The sequence below is a fragment of the Excalfactoria chinensis genome, chromosome 3 (assembly GCF_039878825.1).
Source record: "Excalfactoria chinensis isolate bCotChi1 chromosome 3, bCotChi1.hap2, whole genome shotgun sequence".
NCBI classification, from domain to species: domain Eukaryota; kingdom Metazoa; phylum Chordata; class Aves; order Galliformes; family Phasianidae; genus Excalfactoria; species Excalfactoria chinensis.
The window spans coordinates 97,105,611-97,133,558 of NC_092827.1; the positions used below are offsets into that span (position 1 = coordinate 97,105,611).

At 43.4% G+C, this 27,948-nt stretch overlaps 1 protein-coding gene across 6 annotated transcripts in view; it reads left to right on the top strand.

Annotated features, from left to right (window-relative positions):
• The window catches only part of EHBP1 (EH domain binding protein 1), a 192,445-nt gene that overhangs the window by 50,084 nt on the left and 114,413 nt on the right, over positions 1 to 27,948 (top strand). For all 6 annotated transcript variants that reach the window (XM_072331630.1, XM_072331631.1, XM_072331633.1 and 3 more), the window contains 2 exons: positions 21,568 to 21,749; positions 24,068 to 24,207. In XM_072331630.1, coding sequence (XP_072187731.1) covers positions 21,568 to 21,749; positions 24,068 to 24,207 — 322 coding nt within the window. The remainder of the gene's footprint in view (positions 1 to 21,567; positions 21,750 to 24,067; positions 24,208 to 27,948) is intronic.

The following is a 27,948-nucleotide window of genomic DNA, read 5'->3' on the forward strand; positions in this document are numbered from 1 at the left end:
GGCCCTCTTCTGAAGCCACTCTAACAGCTCCACATATTTATTGTGCTGGGGGCTCCAGCACTGGATGAACTACTCCAGATGTGGCTCTGAGGGCAGAGCAGAGGGGGACAGTCCCCTCACTCACTCACCCTGCTGCTGTTGACCTTCTGGGCTGCAAATGTGCACTGCTGCTCTCGTCCAGCTTTTCATCCACCAGGACTCCTAAGTCCTTCTCTGCAGCTCTGTTCTCAGTGAGTTCTTCTCTCAGTCTGTAAGCATATCTGGGGTTGCCCCAACCCAAGGGCAACACTCTGCATTTGGCCTTGTTTGAACTTCATTAGGTTTGCCTGGGCCTTTTCAAGCCTGTTGTCATCAGCAAACTAGCTGAGGGTGCACTTGATGCCACTATGTTGTTGATAAAGATGATGAAGAGCACAGTGTTACTAATTACGTTGAATTGAGCTGTATTAGATATATTTGCCTATGGAATCAAAAGCGGTTTTTAAAAGCGTAGTGCAGCTTTTCACTTGAAAATTTTCTAGTAAGTGAGAAGCAATCTTCCAGTGTTTGCACTACATTTACCCTATAGGGTCTCACAAATGGAAGGTACAAACAGGAGGATGTTGGGAGTTGCACAGAGAGCAGCCCAAGTATTACACTCTGGTTTTCAAGCTCAGTAAGTGCTGTACACCATAATATTTACAATGGAATGAGTTTGATGACATATAATTTGTATGGTTATTATTGATTCGCAGTAGTAAAGTGCAACTGTTTTCTAAATTGCTGGAAGCATTTTGTTTAAATTCTTTCTTTCTTTCTTTCTTTGCTAGTAGTATGCGTCTCCTGTAGCTGACAGTACTGCACCAGGCAGCTGATCAGAGTTGCTATCAGTGGTATTCTTTGCCAGCTGGAGGGAGGGAGCTGATAAACAAGGCAGACAGCTTTGGAAATGAACCCCTAATACTACATTAAGCATGTTTAAAACCAGCAGTGTGTTTCAGCCACTCTTAGCATATGTTTATTCATAGAAAATCAGCAGTAAAATACACTTGCCGGTGCACACGGAGTCTGCATGAGGTCCTTTCTCTTTCAGACATCAAATACAGAATAGTGTCTTGGTAATTGTTTTACAGTGGGGTTCTAATCATACTCTAGACATAAGCTGAACTGGCCAACTTGCCTTTTAATAGAAAAGTATTTGCTTTTAAGCTTGTTCAGCTTGCCACTCCTGTCTGTTTTTATGCATTTGAGCGTGTTTTCACATTTACATACAGTCATGGGTATGCGTTTGCTCTTGATGCAGTTCAGAATATTATTATTCAAAATGCCACCGTCTGGGGCAACATTACGATGGGTAAATCTCATTTTTGACCCAGGAGCTGTACCGTGTTGGAACAGCATACATTGCAGCCATGTAATATGGAATATTCAGTGTGGAAAATGGAAGGGTGGCAATGCGTTTAATGTAAAATGTTTTTGACGTAAGTCACCTTCAAAGGCAAGATAACCGGGAGTCCTACTGAATGTGTTGGTTGATTTGAGATAATACTTAGCAATTGCATGTGCTTGAAGTACAGAAATATGTGTCAAAAAATAATTTAAATACCCACGATTGTGTAAAGTGCAGCTCTGTGTTAAGTGATGGATGGTGTTGTACATGCAAGGAGTGCAATTTAACCCAGGCCATGTTATTTGAAAACAGTGTCCACCGGCAGAACAGAAGCTAGCAGACAGAAAAATAAGAGTTCTGGGTTCCTGGAAACCTTTGCTATTAGGTAAACTAACAGTAGTGTAATAGCACTTGGTGCTGCCTTCAGCTTCTAATCTTTGGTTTTTAGCTGTCTTAATAGAGTTCAATATGATGGAGATGAATTGATCTCCATAGCTAAATTGATGCCATTCCATTCCGGTGTTCTTTTTCCTCCCTCTCAACATATCCCTAATTGTAAGTTGACTTTGCACCATCACATTGCCTTTTCATGGGCAGTTCTCCTTCCTCACTGTTCTGAGTTATCTATAGTTGGTTATGTGGCTTCTTGAAGTTCAACTGGCAGCATAAATGAAGTTCTGATTTAGCTTGGATCTGGTGGCAACTGGACATCTAGTCCGGAAAAAGCTGTGAATGAAATGGCATTGAATAGTTTGCTGTTGTTCTGTGATTCCACATATGAACATAAGTAAATGTAAGATGAAACTGAAGTTCTGCAGAATTTGTGGCTCGTTGTGCTGCAACCCTGAGCTCAACACTTGCTATTCTGAGCACTGTGGTTTATACTTGAGTCGTGTTTCTTACATTTAACAGTGGCTTGAAAAGTAATACCAAATAACATACCAAGTATGCTTAATTTAAAGCCTGAAGGTGGTGATACAATTGGATGTTCCTTTGTGCTTTTAAATTGCAGCAGCTCTGCTTCTGGTACGTTTCCTGTAGACCAGAACTGAGAACAAAGAGGAGGTCGTGAAGCTCTAAGTTTGTGCTAATACCCAGTGGTGCGGTCTGAAATAGGAAGCTGTCAGGTCTGACTTTGAGAGCTTTGCCTCCTATAAATAAATACACTTTTTAGTTTTCAGAAGCAATGTTGAAAGTTCTGTGAAGAGTTATTGACACGACTAGCATTGGTGCATAAAGAGCCATTGTTTGCAATTGAAAGGTAAGTCTGTGGGAGAATGTATGGTCAGGTAACATGGGCGGCAGGGAAGGCAGCGGCAGAGAGAGTAGTCAGTGGCCCAAAGTGGAATACACTTAAAGAAGTAGTGCCAAAGCCCTGAAAGACAGAGGCAGCAGGTGCAGGCTTTCAGGAGCAGCTGTAGGAAGGAGCATAATGAGTGTGGGAGGATTTTATCTGTATATTTGACAACGAAAGGATGAAATGGGCTATTTGAGAAATAACTCTAAAAATCTGTCAACGAAGAATTAGTGTAAAGTATATGTGCTTCTTGTTCCATGTATCATCGGTATAAATCTTCACTATAATTGCTTATAATTAATGTTATATAACATTAATTATATCTTACAACCAAAGAGACTTGCTTATTAGGAAGTATTTAAGGTATTAAATGGGCTGCATAAATAACTAGTGTGGACGCTGTAGAGAAAGGGTAAGTGGATATTTGAGATCTATGGAGCCATTTGGGTGTTTCAGATGGATTTAGTCAAGTACTTGTAGTTCTGGTTTTAATGCAGCCTGCTCCATAACTACCCTCTACATTCCTTCTTTGAAGTCTTCCCTTTGGATGAAGCAACTCTGCTACTTCATGGAAGCCGAGCTCTTTATTTTTTATTTCTGTAACTCTTACATATTAGGAAATACTTGAGGAAATGGCTTAGCATCTTTTCGGTTTGTTCTTCAACCTTTAAATTGCTTTTGTTTCTCCTAGCTCTGGTTAAGCATCTAGAATTTTGCACATGGAATTCCTGTGAATGTTCTGTGTTGCAGGATCAGGAGGTTGGCAGGCCTACGAAAGGAGCCAAGTGTGAAGGGGAACGTGTGAAGTTTGAAATCTGGCAGTGAGGGAGAACATGGGCAGTTTTAAGGGCTGACTTCTTTGTGCGTTACAAATTCCAGTTGTCTTTGGTTTACCACATGTGAGCATTGCCTTGCAGTTGATGAAAATGCGTTATTGGTCTTAACACATGGGCATCATAAGCACGTACTTCCTAAGAGTGGCTGTGGTAGGTATCCCAAGTTATGAATGGTTGCCTGAGCTGGCAGCAAGCTTTGTAAGCAGAGCAGATGTAGGGACATAGCTGCTGGATTTTGAGGGGATGAGAAGAGTCTTGGTCTCAGATTTCATCTTGAGCATTTCCGTAGTGCCGTCTCTGTCACTACTGCAGGAAAACTGTGCTTAAAGTTGCATCCTTGTAGTTAGAGGTTGTGCTGGGGTGATCATAACTGCTGCATTTCATACTTTTCAGCCAAGCCCTTGTAGAAATGAATGATGCCTGTCTCCGCCAGTTGCATGTGAATCACAATTTCATGTTGGTTGTTTGCTTGGATTTTGTATTTTCCTGCCAGACAGAGGAGAGTTGTTGGGGTCATGGGCTGTGGTCTAAAGCTTTGATATACAGTGTGTGTATTAGAAAAAAGGGGTTAAAGATGAAATGGGTTTTGGCTATGGAGTATTTCATCTGGGAAGGCTAGTAATTTATGTTGGGTCGAGTACCAGTGTCAGCACTGTCTTTCAAGTGAACTTCACTTGCTGTTGCTGAGTGGTGTCAGAGATACTAACCAGCACTCTTGCAGGGAACCTCTCGCATTATCTTCAAGTACAGTATGAACACAGATCAACAGATATACAGTCAGGTTTGAAACCCGAAGGTGGTAGCACAAGTAATTGTTCTCTCTTCTGTGGTGGCCTGCTGAGATATGCCCACTCTGCAGCACTCTTTTTGGTTCAGTGCTGGCTGGAAGGCTTTTAACTTGTCCCTGGGTGCGCACCAATGAGATGCCGAGCACACAGTGGCCAGGACTGTCCTGGTGCCCACTGACGCTCACAGTGAAGCCAGATGTCTCCTTCCGGCTGCTTGTCTGAGCCTTGGAATTTAAAAGGAAGGAAATGAATGATGTAGGATCAGCCTTTCGGTGACTGAATTCTCCTGAAAGCTTTAAATAAAGGCAGAGTTGAATCCGCCTTCAGTAGCACGTCCCAGTGAAGCCCCTTGTAGAGCGCTAGCTTTGCATAATGCTGTTAGTGTGCTGCAACCACTTGATGGCACCCTTTGATTTGGTACATACCTCATTAGCAATAGCATGGTGCAAGCGTAGCTGTAGTATTTGTAATGGAATAACACGTAAGAACTAAAGACTGCAAGGTATCTGGTTAATGTAGAGATGAAATGAATGAAACAGCAAGGCTAAGCTTTCCTGACCCTTCATGAGAGAATAGATGAAAATAGGAAGAATAAGCTATTGTGCCGAAGGGAGATGATGAAATTCAAGATCCACACACATAATCTCTGGCTCAGCCTCTGAAATGTTAATCCCTGGGTAGAATTATTTGAGCCGTAGATTGCAATTTATCATCAAAATGGCACTGTGTCAAACAATACTTCTTGTATGTGTGATGTTTAGAACTATCCAATTTTAATATAAAATGGTTCACGGAGCGCCGTCCAACATTTAAGGAGCAACTCATTAAACTCAGGATGTTTTTGCTCATTTCTGTACACGCGTGGCAATCATGTAGAGTTATATTCCACAGATCACTCCTGGAGTCTTACTAGCCACATAATGTGTTTTGGGGAGCGATCTGGTTTGAGCTGAGCAATGACAGATGATGGAACTGCTTGATAGCAATTGTAAAGCAGAGCGGTCCGGAATGTTGGTTTTGAGGTGCTCAGTTAATTCCTACAACAAAAAGATCTACCAGAAATTTGCTGGTGGCTCAGAAATCCCCCAGCGTTGGGATTCATGTTCTGCCAAGTTGTGTGAGCGATTATTTTGAGGTTACAAAAAAATATTTTCTCATTATATTTTACGAGCTGCAACACCCCAGATTTTTTTTTTTTTTTTTTTCATCCTTGCTTTTAAAATATGCCAGTAGGGGGAGTAAAGAAATTACCATCCTGGTGAGATTGAAGTATTCCATGCTGAAATCCGGCCCTTTCCCCTTTAGAGATCTTAGCGCTTCATACTGCAGCCTGCTACTGAAAGGAAAAGGTCCGGGACCTCGAGAAAATGGCAGTGGGGAAAGATAAAGAGAGCCCAGATAGCTGCTGACACACAGGCTTTCTGCGACATGAGAAACAGCGTCATTGTTGGAGAGGAATATTTAAATTCTAAAGTATCCTTAGAAATCGGAATCTTTTCTTCCTCTCCCTCCAGTATTGATGGGTCGCTTAAAAATCCCGTTGCAGTTTTATAGGGACAGCAAAACCCAAAGTTTTAATGCCTGCTAATAAAATCTTTTCTGCACGTTTGTTTTTAAAAGCGACGTCCGCGTGAACGTGATTAAATTAACTGTGTAAAGCGTTTGAAGATCATCAATACGTAAATCCAAGTTTCTCATTGAAGTCTCACGTTTTGTGTGTTTTACTTGTGGAAGGTGAGAGCCTGGGAGGGGAGGGAGGACGCTGAGTTCAGCCCCTGCCAAGTTGGCAGATTCCTAAGTCTGATGTAGAAGTGGCAGAATGCGCTCAGGTTGGAAGGAGGAGCTGTCGGCTGATCTGGCGGCCTTTGAAATGAAAATCCCCCCCTCCCGAGCTGCTGGTACGGCCGAGGCGGCGGAAGCGCACGGCGAGTTTGGGCAGCGCGGGCGCTTGGGGCCGCAGGGCTGACCGAGCGTCGTGCTGCTGTGAGCTCAGCTATGAAGGAGACATTTGTCTTGGAGCGGGACCTTTTGTGCTAATCCCCCCAACCTTTATAGCGTAGCATTTTGTGATGGTATTTAGGCAAGGAATGGCTTGTGATGTGCCCTTGTGATCCCTTTCCATCGGGAATGAGTGATGTGTGCAATAAGCAGCAGTGTAAGATAAGAGTTATTATTTTGTGTTTCTCCTGCACCGTGGCCTTTTTTCCTCAGAGGCTGGTGCCTTCATTTGTGTGGATTCTAGATTAATATTTATCAATGGATCCTCAGGAAATGATTGTGATTGCGCTGGGTGTGCAGCTGCTTACCTGCATGTGCTGTTGTTTTCTGTGCACTGCAGAACATGTGTAATCTGAGCGCAGGTAGTCCTGCTCTAAAATTGCATGTAGCAATAGAACATGCACATAAATGTACACATAGACACTTAACACAGCGTGTTTAATATTAAAAAGCAGAGACCGAAGAGTTACACTGCTGTCTGACCGGCTGAAATGCACAGAATATCAGCACGGTCACCCGAACCGCACAGTTCTGCAAAAGGTTTTTTCCTCCTTTCCCATCTCTGTGGTGTGAGTTGCTCCATCAGGCTGCTATTTCGGGCTGTTGCTGCTGCCCCAGCCTGGCTGTTACAGCTGTAGAGGCTTGCACACAGCTCCGTGGTGCTGCTGGCTCTCATTGTCCGTCGGTGCTGTGCTGAGCCCAAGTGAACTTGCAGCACACAGCTGGCGGCCGGGATGGCACAAAGGCAGGTTTTGTGCTGCAGCATCTCCTTGTGTTGGCTGGGGAAAGTTTTGTCAGCTTAAAACCCCATAGACCCTCACTGATCCTGTATCTGTCTGTTTTCTGTCTTCTGGTGAAAAATGTTTTTAGAACTCTGATCTATTCTCTAGAAGGAGGAAATGTACGTTCCCTTCTTTCCTGTGGCTCTGAATGGTAACACTCGGCTTCGATAAACAGGTTCAGGTTCGCTGGGAGAAGTTGGCTTAGTCACAGCCTTGGGGCCGGGTGCTGGGACTCCTGAATTATGTATGAATTTGAGGATCAGATTTGATCAGTTTAGGAGCATTGAATTATTGACATTTGTTTGTTTAAACTTCCATTACACGTGAGAAAGGCGCGAGATTTCAGGTTCTTGTGTCCCATTTCTCAGCAATTAAACGTAGAAGCTGACTTTAAACCAGAAATTGAAGAGAAGCAAGTCACAACAAATCTTGATAAGCCTTGTTCTGCATGCTGGCTGGGTGGTATGAAGAGAGCTGCTAAAGAACAGCCTCGCACTGTGTCCAGGATGGATGCAAGGATTTAGCTGTCAGGCTTTCAAACACTTTTCTTCTGTGTAAAGACTTCTGATTACTGCTCGTAAATAACAATATCATGTTTTTTGAAGGCAATTTTACTACGTTTTGGAGCTGGTGGTATGAAAAATCACATGCTTGCACAGTTTGTGTGCATTTGTTACTGAAGCTAAGCTACTGGCTGTCAGTAAAAGTTCCTTTGCAGCTTGCTGGTGCTATCCGGCTGCTGCTGCTTTGTTTTTTTCCTATACGATTAGATTGTAGCCGTCAGTCTCTGCTGTGGTTCCTAATTGCAATTTTGTTTCAAACGAAAGCGAAGTGCCTGCCTGAGTTTTGCCATGCTGATACCTACCCTGCTTGGCTACTTGGTGCATGCACTGTGAGCTTCGGCATTCACAAGCTCACTGAATGCCTGTGTCCCACCAAGCTGTAGTGTTTGCTGAGGGTCCCGCACAGACCATAATAAGCGCTCTGTTGCCGCTTGCTTTCTGTGCGGTTGAAGCACAACAGTGTATATACTTGGTTTTGTTTAGGGTAGATTTGGCTTAATACTGGCTTGCAATTATTACTCACAGGGCATTATCGTTTCAGATCTGTGCATCTACTTTTAAGGTACGCCAATTGCTGTAATTAATTAAAGTGCTGCAGATGCTGCTGGTTAAGCCAATTTAAAGAACAGAGCGTGAATTTCCAGTTATGTGAGCTAGATAATGGTAATGCCTTAACGTGGTAGTGGCTCTTGTGAGCCAATTACTGCTCCGGATAGCTGAAGCAGGTCTGTGGTTCACTTTCACTGCCTTTGCCCGTTGTGAGAATGCTCTTCGCCTTTTTATGCCTCTTACTGCTGAGTAATCTTAGTTTTCCTCCCGGGTTCTGGGGTGGTCCGAGTGACAGCTTTTACTCTTAATAAGCTTAGAGGTAATAATCCAAGTCCTGTAGGTCTCATGGACAATATGCCGGTCTTAGTTTCATTTTTTTTTTTCCCTGCTCAAAACGGAGCCAAAACACTGGGCTCTGTAATGCTATACGAGCACTACGGCTGGCTACCTGGAACTGAAGCACTGCTTTCTGATAACCGATTAATGCAGAGTCTAGTAAAGGTTTTAAGGGTGTCCTTATTACAAGCTTAAGTCTGCTCACATATATATTTTTTTCTTCTTAGTTTCTTTTTATTGTAGAAAATTTTAAAGAAAGAATGGATCAAATGCAAAGCTAAGGAACACTGGGGTTCTTCTGAGTGCCTTACGTTCATTGGCAGCCAGGGAGTGGAGGAGAAAATGTTTTCAGTGGGCTGACTGTATTTATCGCTTCATTCTTGTACTAGTTTTAGGTGGCAACACCATGTGCTAACAAGTAAACCACTAGCTTTTACAAACACATGAACTTATTTGTGGCGTAGCTTTAGAAATGTTGGCAGTTCTTTTACATGCGGTGCTCCAGGAATGTCCCTGACTGTAGCTGCAACGGAAGGACATATTTTAAAGGAATATGCAGAAACCAATTACTTGAGACTGATATTTGCTTTGTAACGCTTACTTTTGTGAATCATAATTTGTGCAAGCCTTAGACTAATACTTGTAGATGATACAGAGAAGTGGGGAGATGAATAATATGTGACCTACTCACTGTTTGACTTGTCAGCGCCCAAGTTCTGGGCTTACATTGTGAAGAAAGCGAGCCACAAAATAGTTCTGCATTTTGAGTCAGCTCTGTGCTGCTGGATCCTACTGGGTACATGTGAGCAGGGCTGACTGGGTGCTGGTGGCCTCTGCAGCGGAGCCCCTTGGGGTATCTGAAAGTGAAGGAAATCGGTAGCCAAGTTCATGTGCAAACTGAGAATGGAATTTTCCAAGAATCAGAGCAGAGGGATCAAGTTTTCTTGCTGGGTCTGTAAACACAAAGCTGTAAAGGTTTGGGAGGGCTCAGGGAGCTGGGTAGGGATCTGTGGAGAATGGGCCCCAGGGAGGAACAGGGAGACATTGTTCAGTGCTGGTTTAAGCTCGGGCCCAGGCGGAAAAGGAGGAGGAAATTGGCTGCAAAGGAGAACGAGTCCATAATTTCTGAGAGGGAGTGGAAGAGAACAGAGTGCACTACTTAGGTGTCTCTGGCCTCAGTCCAGAGAGTGGAAATAGAGGCAAGAAAGTGCATGTGAGCGTTTGTCGTGTTGTCCCATTGTGTGTTCTCACATGATTCGAAGCAACAAAAAAGTGTTACTGAGGATCCTGTTTCAGCTCAGCCACGGCCAGTCTGCAGGGACACCTCGCAGCACAGCGCAGCCAGGCCCGGCTGCATTTGCTGGCACTTCCCTGAGGGGTGTTCCTGCAGGCGGGCCCTGTGTGCATCAGAATGGTGGCCAGCCAGCAGCCAGGCCCCTGGGGTGGTGGGGACCAGGCCCAGCCAGCTCCGGGTGGTCAGCAGCTTGGAGCAAGACCAACTTCCAGGGGGGTCTTTTCTTGCTGTCCTCTCAGCCAACACTGTGGGGTGTCAGAGCACCCCAAGGGGTCTGTTCTTCTGTGTGGAGCACTGGCTGTCCCTCCTGAACCCTTTGCTTTGGGCTCTTTCTTGCATCATGTTATATGGAACTCTGCCTGGTAATAAGTTGAAAATCACAAGTTCATTTTTTGTTGTTGATGTTTAAGACCCCTAATGAACTTATTTTTGTGACACCAAGATATTAGCGGAGGTGCAATGCCATCATTCTTGGAAGTTTAGGAAAGAATGGGACTGCACTGCCCAGATGAGATTTGTGGCTTAGAAGTCACAGTGGCCAGACCTCGTTCCAGCCTGCATAAGTGATGCGCTTATTGCTGGATGAGCAAACTAAAAATAAATCCCCTCTTGCAAAAGTATGCATAATGCTCTGTGCACGCATGTGTGTTTGTTTTCATCTGCCCTAAACCCCAAGATAGAATCTCCCGTTTTATAAGGGCTAATAATTTGTTCCTAGATTTAACAAGGTGCTTAATCGCAAGGCTTTCCTTAACTTGATTTAATTACGAGTAAATCATATGCTTGAAGTTAGGCATTTGCTTAAATACCTTGCTGAACCCAAGTGCACCCTTCTTGAGTCTGTTTAATGGACATGAAAGGTTTATTGCCCTTATAGATTGGCATTTGTGCACTGTTATCCTGTGATAGCTGGGGTCTGTAGCGCTGGATCAAGGCACCATCAGCTGCGACTCGCTCCAAGTTTCCTTAAGTCTGTTCCAGTACTTCTTTATTTTCCTTATGATTTTTATGTAATAGGTGAGGAATCGAGCACCTTAGCAGTCACCCTTTGTCATTCCTGGTTTCACAGTCGTTTGGGGATGAATTTTATAATGCGAGTTATGTGTCTTACATGGCAGCGCTTAAAGAAACCGAACTGTGAGGAGGCAGAACTTGAAATTCCCTTTTCTTATGTTAAATATGCAATAAGTATTGCTGCTTGTTAAGACTGAGGCAGATTGCCTTAGGACACAAAGCACTTTCTGCCTGGTACTTGGTGAGAAGGAAAGGAGAAAAAAAAAACCAACCGTGTACCAAGTTTCTTGCAATTAAAAATCTGGAAAAACTTGTTTAAGAAAATGTTAGCCCAAGAACACGCATCTTTTGTCAGTACAATATGCAGACCCGAACACAACTTTTTATCAACAGTACAGTGTTTCATATTTAATCAACACAAAATGAAGTGCTTCCTTCACATGAATGTAACACAGATCAAGTCTCAGCCAAAGCAAATAAAAGAATGAATGCTTTGTTAATCATCCATAACTAATTTGTGCATACACAGAAGAAAATGAAATCTGTTTTTGTCAAGAGCTTTTTTCATAGGAGCAGCAAGGGAGAATTGAACATGTAATGTGCATTAGTAATAGTGAATAGCAGTGGGGAGATCTGAGATGTTTGCCTGGGACTTCTTATATTTCTTGATAGTAACAGCGTTTAGCAGACAGCCAAGATAAGGGAAGGGAGGGTATTTTAAGTTGTTTGCCGAAATATAATAAGACAAACCTGCGCTGAGGCGGACATGGATGGGTTCCTGTATGCATTGCCATATATTCATAAGTATTGCAGGGAAGTGCCACATATCTCTGTGACAAACTCGGCTAATAGATAATACACAGTGAAGAAAATGTTAAATGCATTGCTTCTTTGCACAGGGAATATGATTGTGTTGCTCTAGTGGCAGTGTGGTTATGGTTGAAAGGGCAGCTTCATTACAAGCCCCTGTTTTCAGGCTATTGCAGCTTAAAAAAAAATCACCCATTGGACTGAATTTTTGTTCTGCCTGTCAGCCTGGAGGTGAATTTTCCTTTAAGTGCAAAGTTAGAAAAAAATCCATTTCGCCGTTTGCCCGATTTAAACAAATTTGGAGGGATGGACGGGCTTCTTGAATGCTTGGTGTGTGTTTATCTGAAGAGCTGTGCTTTGGAATACGCTGTGTTTCTTCTTGCTGCCAAAACATAGATTGCTTTGTTTGTAACGTGCGTATCTATACAGTAAATAACTACACCTGCACCGTACGCCGTTCTGACTGTTGTGTGTGCGTAGGGTGTGACAGCCGAGATGTCTTACGTGCGTGAGCATGTTCCTCCTGTAGCTTCACACAAATCTTAGTTTTCGGCTGCCTCCCTTTTACCCTAGTTACATACCTACCCTTTCCTCCTGCTTCTTCCCGTATACGTCAGGCTCAGATCAGTTTGGCAGCGTGGCGTTGGCTAGACACATTGGTTTGATGTTTATTTCTTGAGTTGCTCTGTAGGGGGGAGCGCTGCGCACTGATCAGAACCATGACTTGCAAACCGCGCTGCTCTTAGATAACAGCCTGCAGTATATTTGCATTTTAAAGTTATCTTGAAATTCTTGTCCCTGGTAGAAAGCTGCAGATTGGGATAAACGAGATGGGGATCAAGTGGTACGAGTAAGAGAGCTGTACCAAGCGCTGCGTGAAGGTACTTGGTTTGAGATCCAGTGGTTCCGGAGTGATTTGTATCATGGCCCCGGAGCTGTAAGAGTTACAGATACAATGCTCTAAAGCGTGGGAGCTGGGGAAAGGATAGGAGGAGTGAGCAGTGAGCACCTCTCTGGTCATTTCCACACAGTTTGATTCTTTTTTTTTGTAGTGACATTTTAGGCTAAATGTGAGATAGTACTGATACGGTCAATAAGCAGACCCAAGGGCTCTGGGAGCGCATCATGTCTCAGCACACAGGCCTCACATCCCTTCAGTCTCTGCTTTTCAAGTTAAGATGGGACCTCCGAGTACAGAAGCAATGCAACATGAGCCATGTGTATCTGTACCTGACACTGCTAAAAGCTCTTCTGCGTCATAAGCATGACAGATTTTGTCGTTTAATGTTATGCATTCATTCTGTGGAAGGTAGCTCAGATGGCAGTAACTAGTTGGTGACACTGCTGTTTTACAAAACCCGCTCCAACAGGTTTTGCCTGTGCTCAGTAAGTCCAGACAACCTTATATACCATCTTAACATACAGTATTTTCAGTAAAGGTGAAGGCGCCGGAACAGTTAATCTTTTGACCTCCTCTTCTTTAATGAGCGTTACCTCAAACTTGCTTCCTTGTTGGAGACTACAAAGGAGTTAAACAATGCGGTTACGGTTATGAGTCCGTTTAAATAATCTGGAGTTAATTCTGGGGTCTGTACCATGTGTGCCTTCCCACACTGCATTTGTTTCCTCAGAAAGAGGCTCACAGGTAGGCATGGCCTGATCTCTGGGCCTTGCGTCCACTCCTCTTAATGCTGCATTGAACTTGCATTGAGCATTCGCCACTGAGCTGGGCATATTAATTCAAACCCACCTTTTCTATGTCAAAACTCTTCTCTTAAAAGATGGAAAGGGAATTTAGATCCTAAAATGGAAATTAAAAAGAACAAATAAGCAGCTGAAGGGTTTTTCACATCTGAAACTAACAAGTAGGTAACTAGTTTCCCCATTTTAAAAGATGTTCCTGATTTATCAGCTTTCAGCTGAAGAATGTCTTCTGTCTGGGGACAATGACTGGATCAAATCTCTTATATAACCAAAGGTTCAGTGACACACTTCATGGTATACCTCCTCTGCACAGAGCAGATGAGCAATAGAGTGAGTCATAAAATGGAAACTTCGTGCCATGCAGAGTAGAGGTGTGAAGTGCCAGACGCTGGAAGGTGACCAGTTTCATTTAGTGCAAGCACCTCCAACCTCCAACGTGCAGACCACGTGCAGCCCTGCCCAGCCTGCTCTGCAGCCCCCCGGCCTCACCAAGAAGTACAGCCAGTGCCTTCAAACCCGGCTTATGGGTTAGTTTCATAGAAGCAAGGTCGCATTTCCCACTGGTTTTCTGACTTTCGTGCTCTCTTTCTTGGGGTCACCTCTGCTGGTGGTTTTGGTGAGCACAGCATGCAGGCTCTTGTTCATTGCTGGTGAAGATGCACAGCTAATGGTGGTGACTGTATTGAAGAATGGTGTTTTATAACTGTGAGTTTTCTCTTTCAAGCAGAGTTCTTGTGCTCACTGTATCTGTTGTAGGAAGCATTACTTTTGGAGCAACCTACATATGTGCTACCTCAGACAATTCTGCTTCACACAGTGGGTCCAGGCAAGCCAAAAGGTTGGATACCCATAATTTAGAGATTTGGGAACCAACTTTATCATCTACTGATTCCCCCGCTTTTTAACGGTAGGCAAATTATTTTTAGTTTTACTTTGTTCTGAAGCTAACTCTACAGAAAGAGAATCCTCTTATCCTTGAACCCTTCAAAAATGGAGAAATAACCCAAGCCCCGTGGGAGCAGTGCTCTGGGGTGTCCCTGCTGCAGCAGGATGTGTGAGTCACCCAGAGGCAGACAGCACACTGTGAAGGATCCATCCCAGCCCTACATGTAGTGCCTTCTACGGCAGCCAGCCTCCCCTGCCTTGTACCAACAGTAGCCCAAGCATAGACTGCTTTAAATCTGCTCCTCTGGGAGCAAAGGTTTGTGGATTTGAACAGTTGGTCTGTAATGACAGGTTTCTCCACCAACATCAACCAGCCCTCTGTGATCTTGTGTCCTGCGTCACTGGCAAAACTAAAGTTCTCTGCGAGGGCTGCAGGAGGACTTATGTTTGCAGTTCTGCAATGTCTAAAAATGATTTTATCTCAATAGCTCTTACTTTAAAGTGATTTATGAAGTACTGCAGGTGGGCTTGCACATAGCTGTGCAATGCTTCTTAGCAGGCTCAGGGGAGATGGTCGCCTACCTGGCGAAGAACACAGTGTCCCTGCCCCAAGGCAGGAGAGAGCTCTGAAAGGGGAGCAGAACAACAGGCAATATTAGTATGTTGCTTAGTGAGCTTAGTAAGCTTGGCACGCCAGGATCCAGGTACTGCAAGAAAAGATGTGATTTCATTGTGGCCAAGCAGTGGGGGTGAGTCAAGTATTCAGGGTCCTGAGCAGTACAACATGAGCGGTATTGCTGCATATGCAAACAAAGGCATGTTCTGGTACTTTACAGAGTGCCCGTGTAGAACATAAGAATGGATGTGGCTCGGCAGCTTATTGAACCTGTCATTAATGGGAAAGAGAAATTTGCACAGCATCTCTCTCTGGAGAAAGAAAACTGAAAGATGAAGGTTGCTATAACGGGAGTCAGCAGAACTACCACCTTGGATTTCCAGAGGGCAGACTTTAACCTCTTTAGGACCATGGTTGAGAGGGTCCAAGGCCCAGTCAGCTTGGGTTTATGAATGGAAGATCCTGTTTGACAAACCTGATTTCTTTCTACGAAAAGGTGACCTGCTTAGTGGATGATGGTGAGGCTATCAGTTGTCAGTGGTCTACCTGGACTTCAGTAAGGCCTTTGACACTGTCCCCCACAGCATCCTTGTGGAGAAGCTGGCTGCCCACAGTTTGGACGGGCACACGCTCCACTGGGTGAAGCACTGTCTGGATCCAATGAATTGTGGCCAGTGGAGTTAAATCCAGTCGGTGGCTGGTCACAAGCAGTGTCCCCCAGGGCTCGGTACTGTGGCTGCTTCTATTTAACATCTTTATTAATGATTCTGATGAGAGGATCAAGTGCACCCTCAGTAAGTTTGCAGATGATACCAAGTTGGGAGGGCGTGTTGATCTGCCTGAGGGGAGAAAGGCACTACAGAGGGACCTGGATAGACTGGATCGATGGGCCAAGGTTAGCAGCATGAGTTTCAATAGGGCCAAGCGTCGGGTCCTGCATTTTGGTCACAACAACCCCAGGCAACCCTACAGGCTTGGGGAGGAGTGGCTGGAAAGCTGCCTGATGGAAAGGGACCTTGGTGTGCTGATGGACAGTCGGCTGAATATGAGCCAGCAGTGTGCACAGGTGGCCAAGAAGGGCAATGGCATCCTGGCTTGTGTCAGGAATGGTGTGGTGAGCAGGACTAGGGAAGTCATCCTGCCCCTGTACTCGGCATTGGTGAGGCCTCACCTCGAGTACTGTGTTCAGTTTTCGGCATCTCAGTACGGAAAAGACATTGAGGTACTGGAGCAGGTCCAGAGAAGGGCAGCAAGGCTTGTGAAGGGCTTGGAGAATATGGCCTATGAGGAGAGACTGAAGGAACTGGGGCTGTTTAGTCTGGGGAAAAGGAGGCTGAGGGAAGACCTTACTGCTCTCTTCCACTATCTGAAGGGTGCTTACAGCAAGAGCGGGGCAAGTCTCTTCTCACTGGTGACAGGTGTCAGGATGAGGGGAAATGGCCTCAAGTTGCTCTGAGGTAAGTTTAGGTTGGATGTTAGGAAACACTTCTTTACAGAAAGGGTAGCTGAACACTGGAATGGGCTCCCCAGGAAGGTGGTTGAGTCACCATCCCTGGATGTGTTTAAAAACTGGATGTAGTGCTCAGGGACATGATTTAGCAGAGGGTTGTTAGTTAGGGCAGTATGGTTAGGCTGTGGTTGGACTCAATGGTCTTTAAGATCTTTTCCAACCGGAGATTTCTATGATTCTACAAGTACTGAGGAGAGTGTTTCTCAGCATGAGTTTTGTCTCATGTAGAAGAGCATTCAGGAAGTGTGTCCATTTGATGAAACAGTCTGAAGAAGAAAGGATGGGCACGTCAAGCATTCTCACATCCATTGCAAGGCTGATTATTTCAGGGTTTGGTAGTTCTCGGTTACTATTTCACTTTTTAAGCTTCCTGTCTGATGCTTATCTTCAGAGATTTCGGGGGGCCACGAAGGTAGAGCAGTTTGAATACGAATGGTGTGTCTGCCTGCGTCACCTTGTTTACATCCCCCAGTCTCCCAGGTGAAATGCCATTGGGCTGCTCTAGAAGCAGGGCCTCAGAATTGACTGGTAGCAGTAGGTTGTGCTTTCTCTGTGCTTACTGGAAGTATCGCTTCAACCAGTGGTGAGAAATAGTGTGTTGTGCTACCAATACTTAATTCAACTTCCTATATGCGCTACTTTATATGTACTATACATCTGTGTCTTATGCTACATATATGCACATACATGTAAACGTGCATTTGCACGCGCTTACCCAGGTATAGCTATTTCAGTGCTTATGTTTGTAATTCCCCTCTTTGCCCTGATGTCTAGGGCTCAGATTTTCTGCTACGTGCAGAATTTTTTAAACATTTATTTCTCCCTTCGAATGCATCAAAATTCTTAATAATGTTCTAGATACCTTGAACCATTATTTGCTTTTAAACAAGTTATCAGTACGGATCGTGCTGCCTGCATTTGGTCCTCCAAATCTCCCATCCAACTGTCTGAATTATTTTAACTGACATAGTTTCTAATTTACTCTCTCCAGTTGAGAGAGCTCCCTGTAGCTTGTCTATTTTAGCATTTAATTGATGTATACTCTCACAAATTAAATTCTGTAGTGATCCATTTTGCTCTGTCGGTGAAGCAGCGATCTTTCCATCGAAGCAAGATGGCTCTTGCAGCACTGCTGGCACCCGGCTGCTGGAGAGGCACAACTCTCTGCTTTCCTGCCCTGCGGCATCACGGGGCTTCAGGGGCAGCTGGTGCTGTGCCAGGGGACAGCTCTCCTTGCAGATGTACAACGTTTAATTAGGAAGCCAAAGGAAAGCGAAGTCCCCCAAACTCCTTTTTGTAGCTGCTTTGCCTAATTGTTTTGTGCCCAGATGCACTGTAGAATGCTCCTACTAAGAACCTGCATAGCACAGTGCAGGTTTTTTGCTATTCTCTTTTGTAAAACGTTACTCTGTACCTTGTTGTATGCTGGGATATAGTTAAAACTTGGTATTTCTCCTGGCAAGATGACAATATCCAATTGGGAAACTTGTTATCTTTCCCATATGGGTCTTTTTTGGATAATGCCCGTGAAGTGTTTATGCACCACTTAATGCTTTCCTGCTGGAGAGGCAGTTACCATTTAGTATCTGAACAATCAGGAAGGAGGTGTTGAAGAATTGTGGGGATTTGGCACTGAGGGTCGTGGGCAGTGTGTGCTGATGGTTGGACATAATGATCTTAGTGGTCTTTTCCTACCTTAATGATTCTATGGTTCTGTGAACAGCCCAAGCTCAAGCTTCTGTGGCAGTGTTCATCTTCTGACTTGCTTCCTTTGGAGGAGCCTGGTACTGTTGACCACCATCCTCCATCCAAACAGTCCTTTGTTTTCTAACAGGAAGACAGCTTATCTAGTCTCAGTTCCTTTGTCAGCAGTTTGAGCTATGTGTGGAGGTGGCTTGAAGTGCTGTGGAAGGAAAAGCATTGGGGCCGCTCCTTGGAAACCTGACTGTAGCTATTAAAACGTTGATTTGTGTGTATGTGTGTGTGTGCTGTGGATCTACTGGCCTGGACGGGGCTGACTGCCAGAAGATGGTTCAAAACAGCCTCAGAGGAATGGCACCAGTGGGCTCCAGCTCTGCTGGTATCCAGATGACAGAGGTTATAAAGGCTCTGAGTGCATACAGAGTAATACTTAGAAACTGTGAACTACCTCAGTTTGCTACTGGCAGTGTACTTTACTAAGAATGAATGTGGGAGTCCTATTGATTTTGTGACACTGCTTAGCTCTGTATTTCTTTGCTTGGATTCTGGAGCCCAGTACTTCAGGTTAGTAGGAAGTCTTCATTAGCCGCGTTCATTTTTGTTTTGCTCCCTTTCACAAAACGTGATGTGGCAACCCCAGCAGTCACATGTACGTAAAGTACCTGGTGGTATGGCTGGGGCTTATGTATTTTAAACATAGGACGTACAATTAAAATGAGTGAAGTTAAGCAATTAAGAAAAATTTGCATTGTGATTCCTGCTTTACCTTCTACAAAACCCCGTGTGCTCACGTGAGACAGAACTAACACCAGGTCTGACTTTTATTATTGAATTGATGTTATGTATTTAGTATCTTACCAAACGGGTTCTGTTTCAAATAGCTCATCCCAGCCAGCTGCCGAAGCTCTTCCTGCATACCCTACTCATAGGCATTTCTCTTGGATTGCTTTTTCTCTTCTGATTGAATTATTCTTCTACAAGAAGATTTCTCTGCGGTTAAACGTGTGCTAAGGAAAATAGAGCTTGAAAGGTCGGAGGCTCTTCTGTTTTTCTGTTACAACAAAGTGACAAATTTAGACTCTTCAAGGCAGTTGGAACCTGAAAAATCAACTTCTTTCTTTGGCCCACAAGGAGATTATGAAACGAATTCCTTTCTCGGGAAGATTGGACTTGATTGCCAAGTATGTCTTACCCTTCACGGCACCTCCGGATATTCAGTGCCAGGAGGATCCTCCTGCCCATGGCTGGCTTCTCCCTCCAGTACTGACACACCGCTGCCTGTGCTTATCTCCCCCCTTGCTACCAGCTCATCCAAGCAGGGCTCACAAAAAGCTGCTGATTGCCATTTTCCCTGGCAGAATCTTACTCCATCCTCAGTCGCTCTCATTCCCTCTCTGTTTCTGCTTGCGTGCATCGGCTTTTTAGTAATACCCCCTTGACAAAAACAGTGGACACCTCAGTTGTTTGATCAGTTAAGACGGTGTGAAGCAGACGTGCTGCTTCTTTAAAAAGAAAGAAAATACACATTTGCTAAGGGAAAACCTAATTGCATAATTGGGAACGAAAGAGCTAGCGAACAGTTTCCTCATATTTGAGTAACATCGCTAACCATCGTCTCACTAAGAACAACTCTAATACCATAAAACAGGTGATAGGTAACTGTGTGTTGTTTGCAAGCTGCAAGCTCTCACCATCTGATAAAACAGAGGATATAGCCCGATGTGTGATAAACATTTCCAGGCCACTATAGCCCACCATTGGAATGTTTTATTTTGGTCTGGCTACAGGTGAGGGTGTAATTCAAGTTATCCTCTCACTTCTGGTTGCTCTTCTTCCATTTGGCAGAAAAGCACATGCATCATGATTGGCAAGGGGATTTTTCTCATGGCCACTGCATAAATATTTGCATACCACATTGTTTATGGCAGCCTTCTCTAAAGATGCTTAAAAAAGACCTAGAAGAAGTTAACAAACCTCCTTTCTATTTACCTTGGGCACCATTTTCATACCATAGCGTGGAAACTGAGACATTTGCGTTACGAAATGAGTTGCTCTTAAGGTGCAAGCTGCTTACATGCATTTACCTGGAGAACACAGCAATGAGGGACGCCGCATCTCTCATTGCTTTCCAAACAGATTTGGTTCAGTGTAATGAGTTGTAATGTTAGTTATTCCAAAGGTACAGCGCAATGACAGCTTACTGTTGTTCTTATCTGTGTCATAATTGAAAGTCCCCGATCATACTTTCTATTTTATGCTTTGTCAGAACCTTGGACCTTAATCTGTCTCTCTGACAGACAGTGGGGGCCAGGGAGAGCCCTGGTATTGTTTGTGGTAGCCAGGCTGCTCGGTGTGATTCAGCTCAGAGCATTTGCATATCCTTAAGTATTTCTTCTGAGAGGGCCTAAATCCTTCTCAAGTGTTTGATGCATTTTTGAAATTCATTCATAAGGTATCTACATGCACTAATAGTTCTGTATAATATTGCTGCGCATAATCTGACAGATAAGGGTAGTTTTTTAAACAAGGTATTCTTTGGGGATGTCATATTACATTCTGACTTATTCTACTGGGCGGAAATGTCAAGTACTTTGCAAAAGGATGCTTCAGTGTTTTGATTGAATTAGTATTCTTTATTCGGCACAAATTGTCGGCTGCAATAAAAGGCCGTCGTATTGTGGGAACGCTTTGCAAAAGAGTTAACAGCGGGGCACTTTTGTCTTATTTTTGTTCCTGGAGCTTTATTCCATATAATCGTTCCTTTGCTGCCGATGCCAACATGAGATGCAACGAGAGGAGATTCTCGGATGCATTTTATATTAGTTTGTCTGAATTGTTAAACTGTGAGCAGCACCTTTATCTTGGAATACTTCTTGAAATACAGCTTAGGCTTTTATCTTTCCTTGTCTAGCTTTTTATTTCCTTTCCTTGCAAAGTTTTTATCAGTATCCATGGAACGACTGTCATCCTTAATTTCAGAAACCTGCCACTCCTGATAGTGCTTGTGCAGCACAAGCAGGAAACGCCATTGCTTTGGAAAATGTTCAGCCATTAGATTTGAGCACTGAGCACAGAGAGCAGTTTGAAACATTATCTTAATGGCCAGTACTGTTAGATATAGAAAGATGCACTTAGTTGAAACCCTCCTCTTCCATAGGAAGACACCTACTCCAGTTTGCTAAAGGAGAAACAGCAATGTATTCCCACTTTCTTAAATGGATACCCGCTGGGGATGCTCAAGCCCTTAATGACTTAGGATCCCTCATGGAAGATCACTAATCGCAATGAAAGCCCTTTTTTCATTGCATTAAGCATGTCCTCCAGGAGCCGCCATTAGTGGCTCTGACCTAGTTTTAGAAATGAGTTTGTCTCTTAAAAGGACCATCGCAGTCCTTACTGCTTGCATGCTTGAGAAAGGAATGGTGCAGATTTAATCCACTTATTTTTGTTTTATGACCACACAGGTTTTCGTGTAACATCTTTTACTTCAGTTCTGTTTCTTTGTTTGCTTTCAGGAATCTCCTTCTGGCCGCAGAAAAGCGCTTGCCACCAGCAGCATCAACATGAAGCAATATGCAAGCCCCATGCCTACACAGACAGATGTCAAGTTAAAATTCAAGCCTTTGTCCAAGAAAGTGGTATCTGCCACGTTGCAGTTCTCTTTATCCTGTATTTTTCTGAGGGAAGGGAAAGCCACGTAAGTTTGTTGTTTTTTTCTTCATAAAAAAACCCACACAACAGATATCCTGTTTCATGTCGCTTTTCAGAGAGCTCTTTCCATAGAGGGCTTCGTCTGTATAGAATGACAGAATTTGAGAGCATCCTGTAGCATACCTATCATTCCTGCCATACTAAGTTTCTTAGTCTGAGTCGCAGTCATTTCTTGCTGTGATTATAGACTTATGCTTTTCAATGACAGGTAGCTTTTCATTTACCATTACAGGCTGTTTAAGTAACAATATCTTAATATCTGCAGGTTTGAAAGCAGCAGGAGTAGATGTTTGCATGCATGTGTGTACTCATCCAACAGTGCCCTTAACAGACTGTGAGGGTATTTCTGTGTCAGAAAGAATTAAAAAAGAAAGAGGGGGTGGAGTCAGAAGTAAGATTTTGGGTTGATCACAAGAACATCCTGAGAAAACAGTTAATGGGAGCACTGATCACCACTCCCCCACTCACCCATCTGGTTCTGTTCCATATTTCAACAGCCTATGGAGCACAAGGCATACAGAATATTTTTCCAGGTCCTACAACATCTCCTGCAATTCCAGTCAGACTCAAGATGTCAAATGTTGGCTACTTCATGTGGCTGGAGGATGGGTTGTTTGTCACCCATTCCATTTTTCTCTTCCTGTCTGTCTAGTGGAGACGATAGGAATGTGAGAAAGGCAGAACAAAAAGAGGTAGATTGGAAAACTGCTGTTCTAGTGGGCTTTATGTGTTTCTTTTTCCCCCCAGAAAGGGTAATGGTCTCATCATTATTTTGAGTGCACTTGTAGATGTTGCCTGCTGCAATATATTGCACTGTATTGCCCTCAAATTGCTGTGTAAACAGACTTTGAAATCATTACGTTACAGCACATATTTTGACATTAAAATTCTATCGTCTGTGTGCTTTGGAAGTCACAGATGCATTTATTATTACTATTTCCTTTTACTGAGTAACCCTTTGCGAGCGACATTTGGAACTATCATATGAATTTTATTTGCATATGGTGAATATAGGTTGATATGTAAAATACAGATGTATATTTTGAAGTATGGAGCTGTGTTTTAACATGGTATTGCAGCTAGAAATGGGAAGGAAGAATTGCCTGACCTCTTAACTTTGGGCAATAACTAGCACCTATGAATGGGCAAGCAAAGGTCCAAGGCTCTTACTGCTTTTGGGGGCTGTAATTTGTAAAAGCTGACCCATTTAAAATTGATATTGATTTGTTTCGGTGTGTGGGACTGTAAGTCAGGTGGAGTATAAGTTGACAGCAGGACTTGAATATTGCCCTGAACCAGGAACCTGAAAAAAAAACTAAGCTGCTGTTTGTGGAAGCATTGTTTTCTAGTATGTGTAAATAGAGGATGTCCGACTAGTCAGGTATGTGAGCAGACAAGAAAATGCCCAGACTGGTGAATATCTCCTACAGGCTGCTGTCATTGTATAAAGTGAGATTCACTTTTGTTGAGGTGTTTTTTAAAGGAAACATGACAACCTATTGCTGCGTGTTGCCACAAACCACATTTCTAAAACACAGAGAGAAGGTTATAAAGTCTGAAAACATACAGGGCAGTTAAAAAGGAAGAAATAGTGCTTTGGAGACCTTTTTGTTCCTAAACTTTACACGAGCAAGTGGCACACAAGGTCTGAGAACTGACCGCTCCAAGCTGTTTGTTTTCAGTGCATGAACGCCTGCCTATCAGCTCTGTAGGACAGGTGACTATACTGATGTGACACTTTGTCCCCGTCCTTAAAGAGTTTATTTAACCCATTAGATATCCAAACAGGAAAATGAAACCTTGAGGATTTTGCATGAATGGAAAGATCTTTGCAAGTTTTTGGCAGTTTCTTATATTACTCCTAATAGATGCTATAGAAGCACTTAGTTGTCCCATGTAACTGCAGGTTCTGGTGTGCTGATTGCTTTGACCGCAGAGTTCAAAAGATTGTCCCAAAGAAATTCTGGCTGTAACATTTTCACTTTAACCTAAAGAGATCGGCTAGGAGTTCACTGTCATTTCTGGATTGCTCTAAGATTTGATCAATCAGTTGTTAAATAAACTCTTAATGCAAGGCAGGACTATTTTCAGCCTTTAGAATTTTGTTAACAGAAAGCCTTTCCTTCAGAAATGGATGCACGTGTTTTCATTTTGTTCTTATGCTGTATTCAAGATCTGTGATCAGAGACTTCCCTGAAGAAAAGATGGCATAGAAATATTAGAAGGGTTTTTAATAACGCGGTAGTATCAGATGTGGTATTAACAGCCTACATTTTGATGCTTGGTCCAAAATTTGTTATTTAGGGATGAAGACATGCAAAGCCTGGCTAGTTTGATGAGTATGAAGCAAGCCGATATTGGAAATCTGGATGATTTTGAGGAAGACAATGAGGAAGATGAAGAAAACCGAGTGAATCAAGAGGAAAAGGCTGCAAAAATTACAGGTTGGTTTTGCCACATGGATGGTAAAATAGAGTTTTCCATCCTGATTGCCAGCTGTGTCCCATGGATTTGATCCTTACGTTGTGTTTGTATTTTGTTTTGACTCCAAAACAAAACGAGATGTGAGATAATTTGGTTGAACAGGAACCCATAACTGAAGAAAGTTTGATTTGATTCATTAGTTTGTGTGTAGTCATGCACCCTATTTTCAGGAGAGAATACACCAGGTGGGCAGCATTTTAGGGAAAGAAAGAACCGAGTGTGAACAGAGGAGCAAGAGGCAGACAGAAATGGGCCAGTAAGTGATAAAACAAGGGGAAAGTGAAATAAGGAAGGCAGTTTGTGAAGATCAATTACACTGTTGTTGAGTGCAGGGATTCTGCTCAGTAATATGATAATTCCAGGCAGTGTAGTGCTTTTGGCTGGGGGTGTCTCATGGAAGTGAAATCAAGGGACTGTTAAGGGATGGGATTTGGCAGTAAGGCAGTTTGAAGTGAGGTGGTGTAACCACTTCTTTAATTGCTTGGTGCTGGAGGTGCTCACGGTGTTCAGGACAGCTGAACTGATCAACGTAAGGGCAGGATGTGATAAATTATTAGTAGAGATCGTTATCTAATGCTGCTCCAGATGAGTTCTGTGGGAGTTCTTAGCTTAAGAGAAGCATTAGGAAATAGGAAAAGAAAAGGGACTTTTTGAACCAGCCCTGATGTTTGCCAGTGATCTTGTACAATGTCGGGATAATGAGATCTTTATGATGGAACAGAGCATCCCAAGGAAAGAAGTGTATTGTCAGATCTGTTCTTCAAAATCCCGAGGAGCCTTGGTTGGGTGTTTTGAAACAGGAATTGCGTTGCTTTTTTCAGCTTTTGTTGCAATTGAGAGGTTCTGCCTGAAGCAGTTCTTAGTTACATTTACAGTTGTGAAAGGATGCAAATATGTTTTCTCTGTGCTTTACATATTCAATTAAAAGCTTTTACTCTGATCAAATCTCTCCTTACGCTGTATTTGTGTGGTACGTAGCAGATTGGAAAGCTGAGAATAAAATATGAGAGATAGTGTCTTCTTGGTCAAGGAGTGGTGAAATACCAGTCTGGCCTCATTGAAATCAATCTGCAAAGCCTCTCACTCCTTTCCCAGAGTAACCAAAATAATTCAGCCGCATGTTCAGAACAGCAGACAGAAGCACAGGCCATCCTGTAATCCCAGGGAGAAAAGCACATGAAGGAGGTGCTCCATAAAGCCTGTATCAACTATTTGCAGATGTACTTTATTAAGATATAGCTGTGCAGTGCTCTGAGGGCTACTTCAGAAAACCTGAGTGCAGGATAGTAAATGGAAAGCAGCAGATCTTGCTCCTCAACTTTATTGTTTCTGCAGTGCTCAGCATCTTAGCAAACCCAGCAATTCCTAACAGGCAAAAAGCTCATGTAGATTGGTCTATTCTGTTTGCTGGCCTTCGGCTCTATGTAGTGACTATCCCTGTAGTTAGATGAGGAGGAATGGGCTGTCTGTCCTAAATTCGGATTGTTCCTCTTTCCCCCCCCATGCACACACTTGCTGCGTTCATCGCGCTGAGTGCAGTGCTAAGACCCATCATGAAGTTTCAGAGGCATTTCAGCTGCTCAGGTATTGTTGTGAAGGCCAAAATGTTCTAACCAAGCATTACACTTACTCCTGGAAGGGCAGAAGCAGTAAATACTTCCGGAGTTACAGTATCTGCTTGTTGCTCAGCCCTTATGTTGCTGTTTTCTGCTGATACAAGGTGGCAAGGCTGAGCATTTTGTTGGCAGTCATGAAAGGAACCTAAGGAGGGAAAGTCAGCCTCAGACCTTTGGTTTTCATGTTGGCTGGCTGACTTCCTCTGTGTGGGACAAGAAAGGTGGAATAGATATTGAAGGAGAATGGACAAGAAGAAAGATGGAATGAACACTGAAGGAGAATGGTTTCCCAAGCCTGAATGGGAGAGCCTGAAACGAAGGCAGTAAGTAAACACGGTAAATAAAACAGAAAAGATCTATTTCAGCACGTGTTAAAGACAATGTAAAGGTTTCTTCTGATTTCATTGTCAGTTGGAATGGCTCCTGTAAGCAATAGAACCAATGCTAAACACTGATAAAACGCAAGGACAGCTCAGGAACAGGGGAGAGGGCAAAGTGCTGTCTCGAACAGAAAGAGGTAGGAAAATAGGATCAAATATAAAAAGAAGGAAATTAGTGAGCAAAACCGATGTGGTGATGTAGTCTTTTTAAATTTCTTTCAAAAATAATTGTGTTCACAGAATCCCATGAAGTTAATTGAGGAAGTTACATAACCCTTTTGAAAGCTTGCTGCTCCCAACATTTTCTCATCTGTTGCCTTGTTAGGGTGTTGGCAGCCAAGCAGGCTGGAATGCCTTCACTGACTCAGAGTCCCCCTGCGGCAAATCACTTTGCCCTGGTGTGCCTGTTTTCCCAACTGTAAAATGGGGATGCTGGCTAGAGCTCCTGCGGAGGAACGATGGGAGGATTACGGGGTTCATTTTTGTAAGTGAGCTTGGAAAAAATGAAGTGCAAGCAGTAAAGCAGAAGGGATTATTACCTTTACTTTGGACTCAAGGTCTCACAGAAATGTTGGATGACGCCACGCGCAAAATGCTGTCATTCACAGGCAGCAGCTACAGGCGGTGCTGGCAGTCTTTGCCACAGACTCTGTTCCTTTTGCAGGGTACAAAAAGGAATGTTTTACTTGGGCCCGAAGTTACAATATCAGAGCTGAGTAAATATATCTACACTAGGGGAATGAGACAGACCTTCTAAACAGGGCTCTAGATGGTGCAGGTGAGTTAGGAAATGCTGCTTCTCTTCCTTGATGTGTTGCCTAACATTGGGTAAGTATCTGTGCCTCTGTTTCTTCAGCTATTAAATTAGTGATGCAATTCTGACCTACCTCAAAAGCACTGTGGAATTTGATGCGGTCAACACGGGAGTTACTGCCGTAAAGCTGAACTTAAGATGAGGCCAAAAGATGTTTTCCATTCAAGGCACCACTTCCATTCACATGAACATCTTGCTCCATCTCAGTTTTCCATTTCCTTGACAACATTTCTCATGTAAATTTTGCACGCATAGAAGCCGTATCTCCATCTAACTGTTCTAGTTCATGTCGACATGGAAGTGGTGTTTGTAGCCATGAAGTTCAAATTGTAAAGTACTTCAGCTTCTCTAAACCTCCTGGGATTACCCCATCCTTAGTCTAAAGCTGAAGACGAGACATTCCAAGGCACTGAAGAAACGTGGCTCATAACTCACAAACCTAGGACAGTAATAAATACATTGTTTCCCTTAATGTTTTAATTGCTACGCTGAAGTTAATAGCCGCGTCCTGCTCCATCTGCCCAGAGCAGGGTGACTCTCCCAGGTGCCACATGGACTGAGCAGCGTGCCCATGTGTGACCTGTTGCAGGTGCCTGAGTCCCAGCTTGTTTCGAGGGCAGTATGTGTAACCCTTCCCTGCCATTTGGAAAGCCAAACCTCTTGTGCTGTTTTCTGATACCTTTATTCTTTTTTTTTCTGGTAGTGCCACGCTGCTTTAAAAAAAGAGAGAGAAGGAGGAGAAACATCTCTAGTGATTTATACAGCATACTTGTTGAACAAGCTAATAGACGCTTGTAGATAATGAGATATATAAAAATGATAATATAAGGCATAAATCTTCAACCTACTATTTCCACTCTCCAAAATATGACATAAACCATTTCATATTGT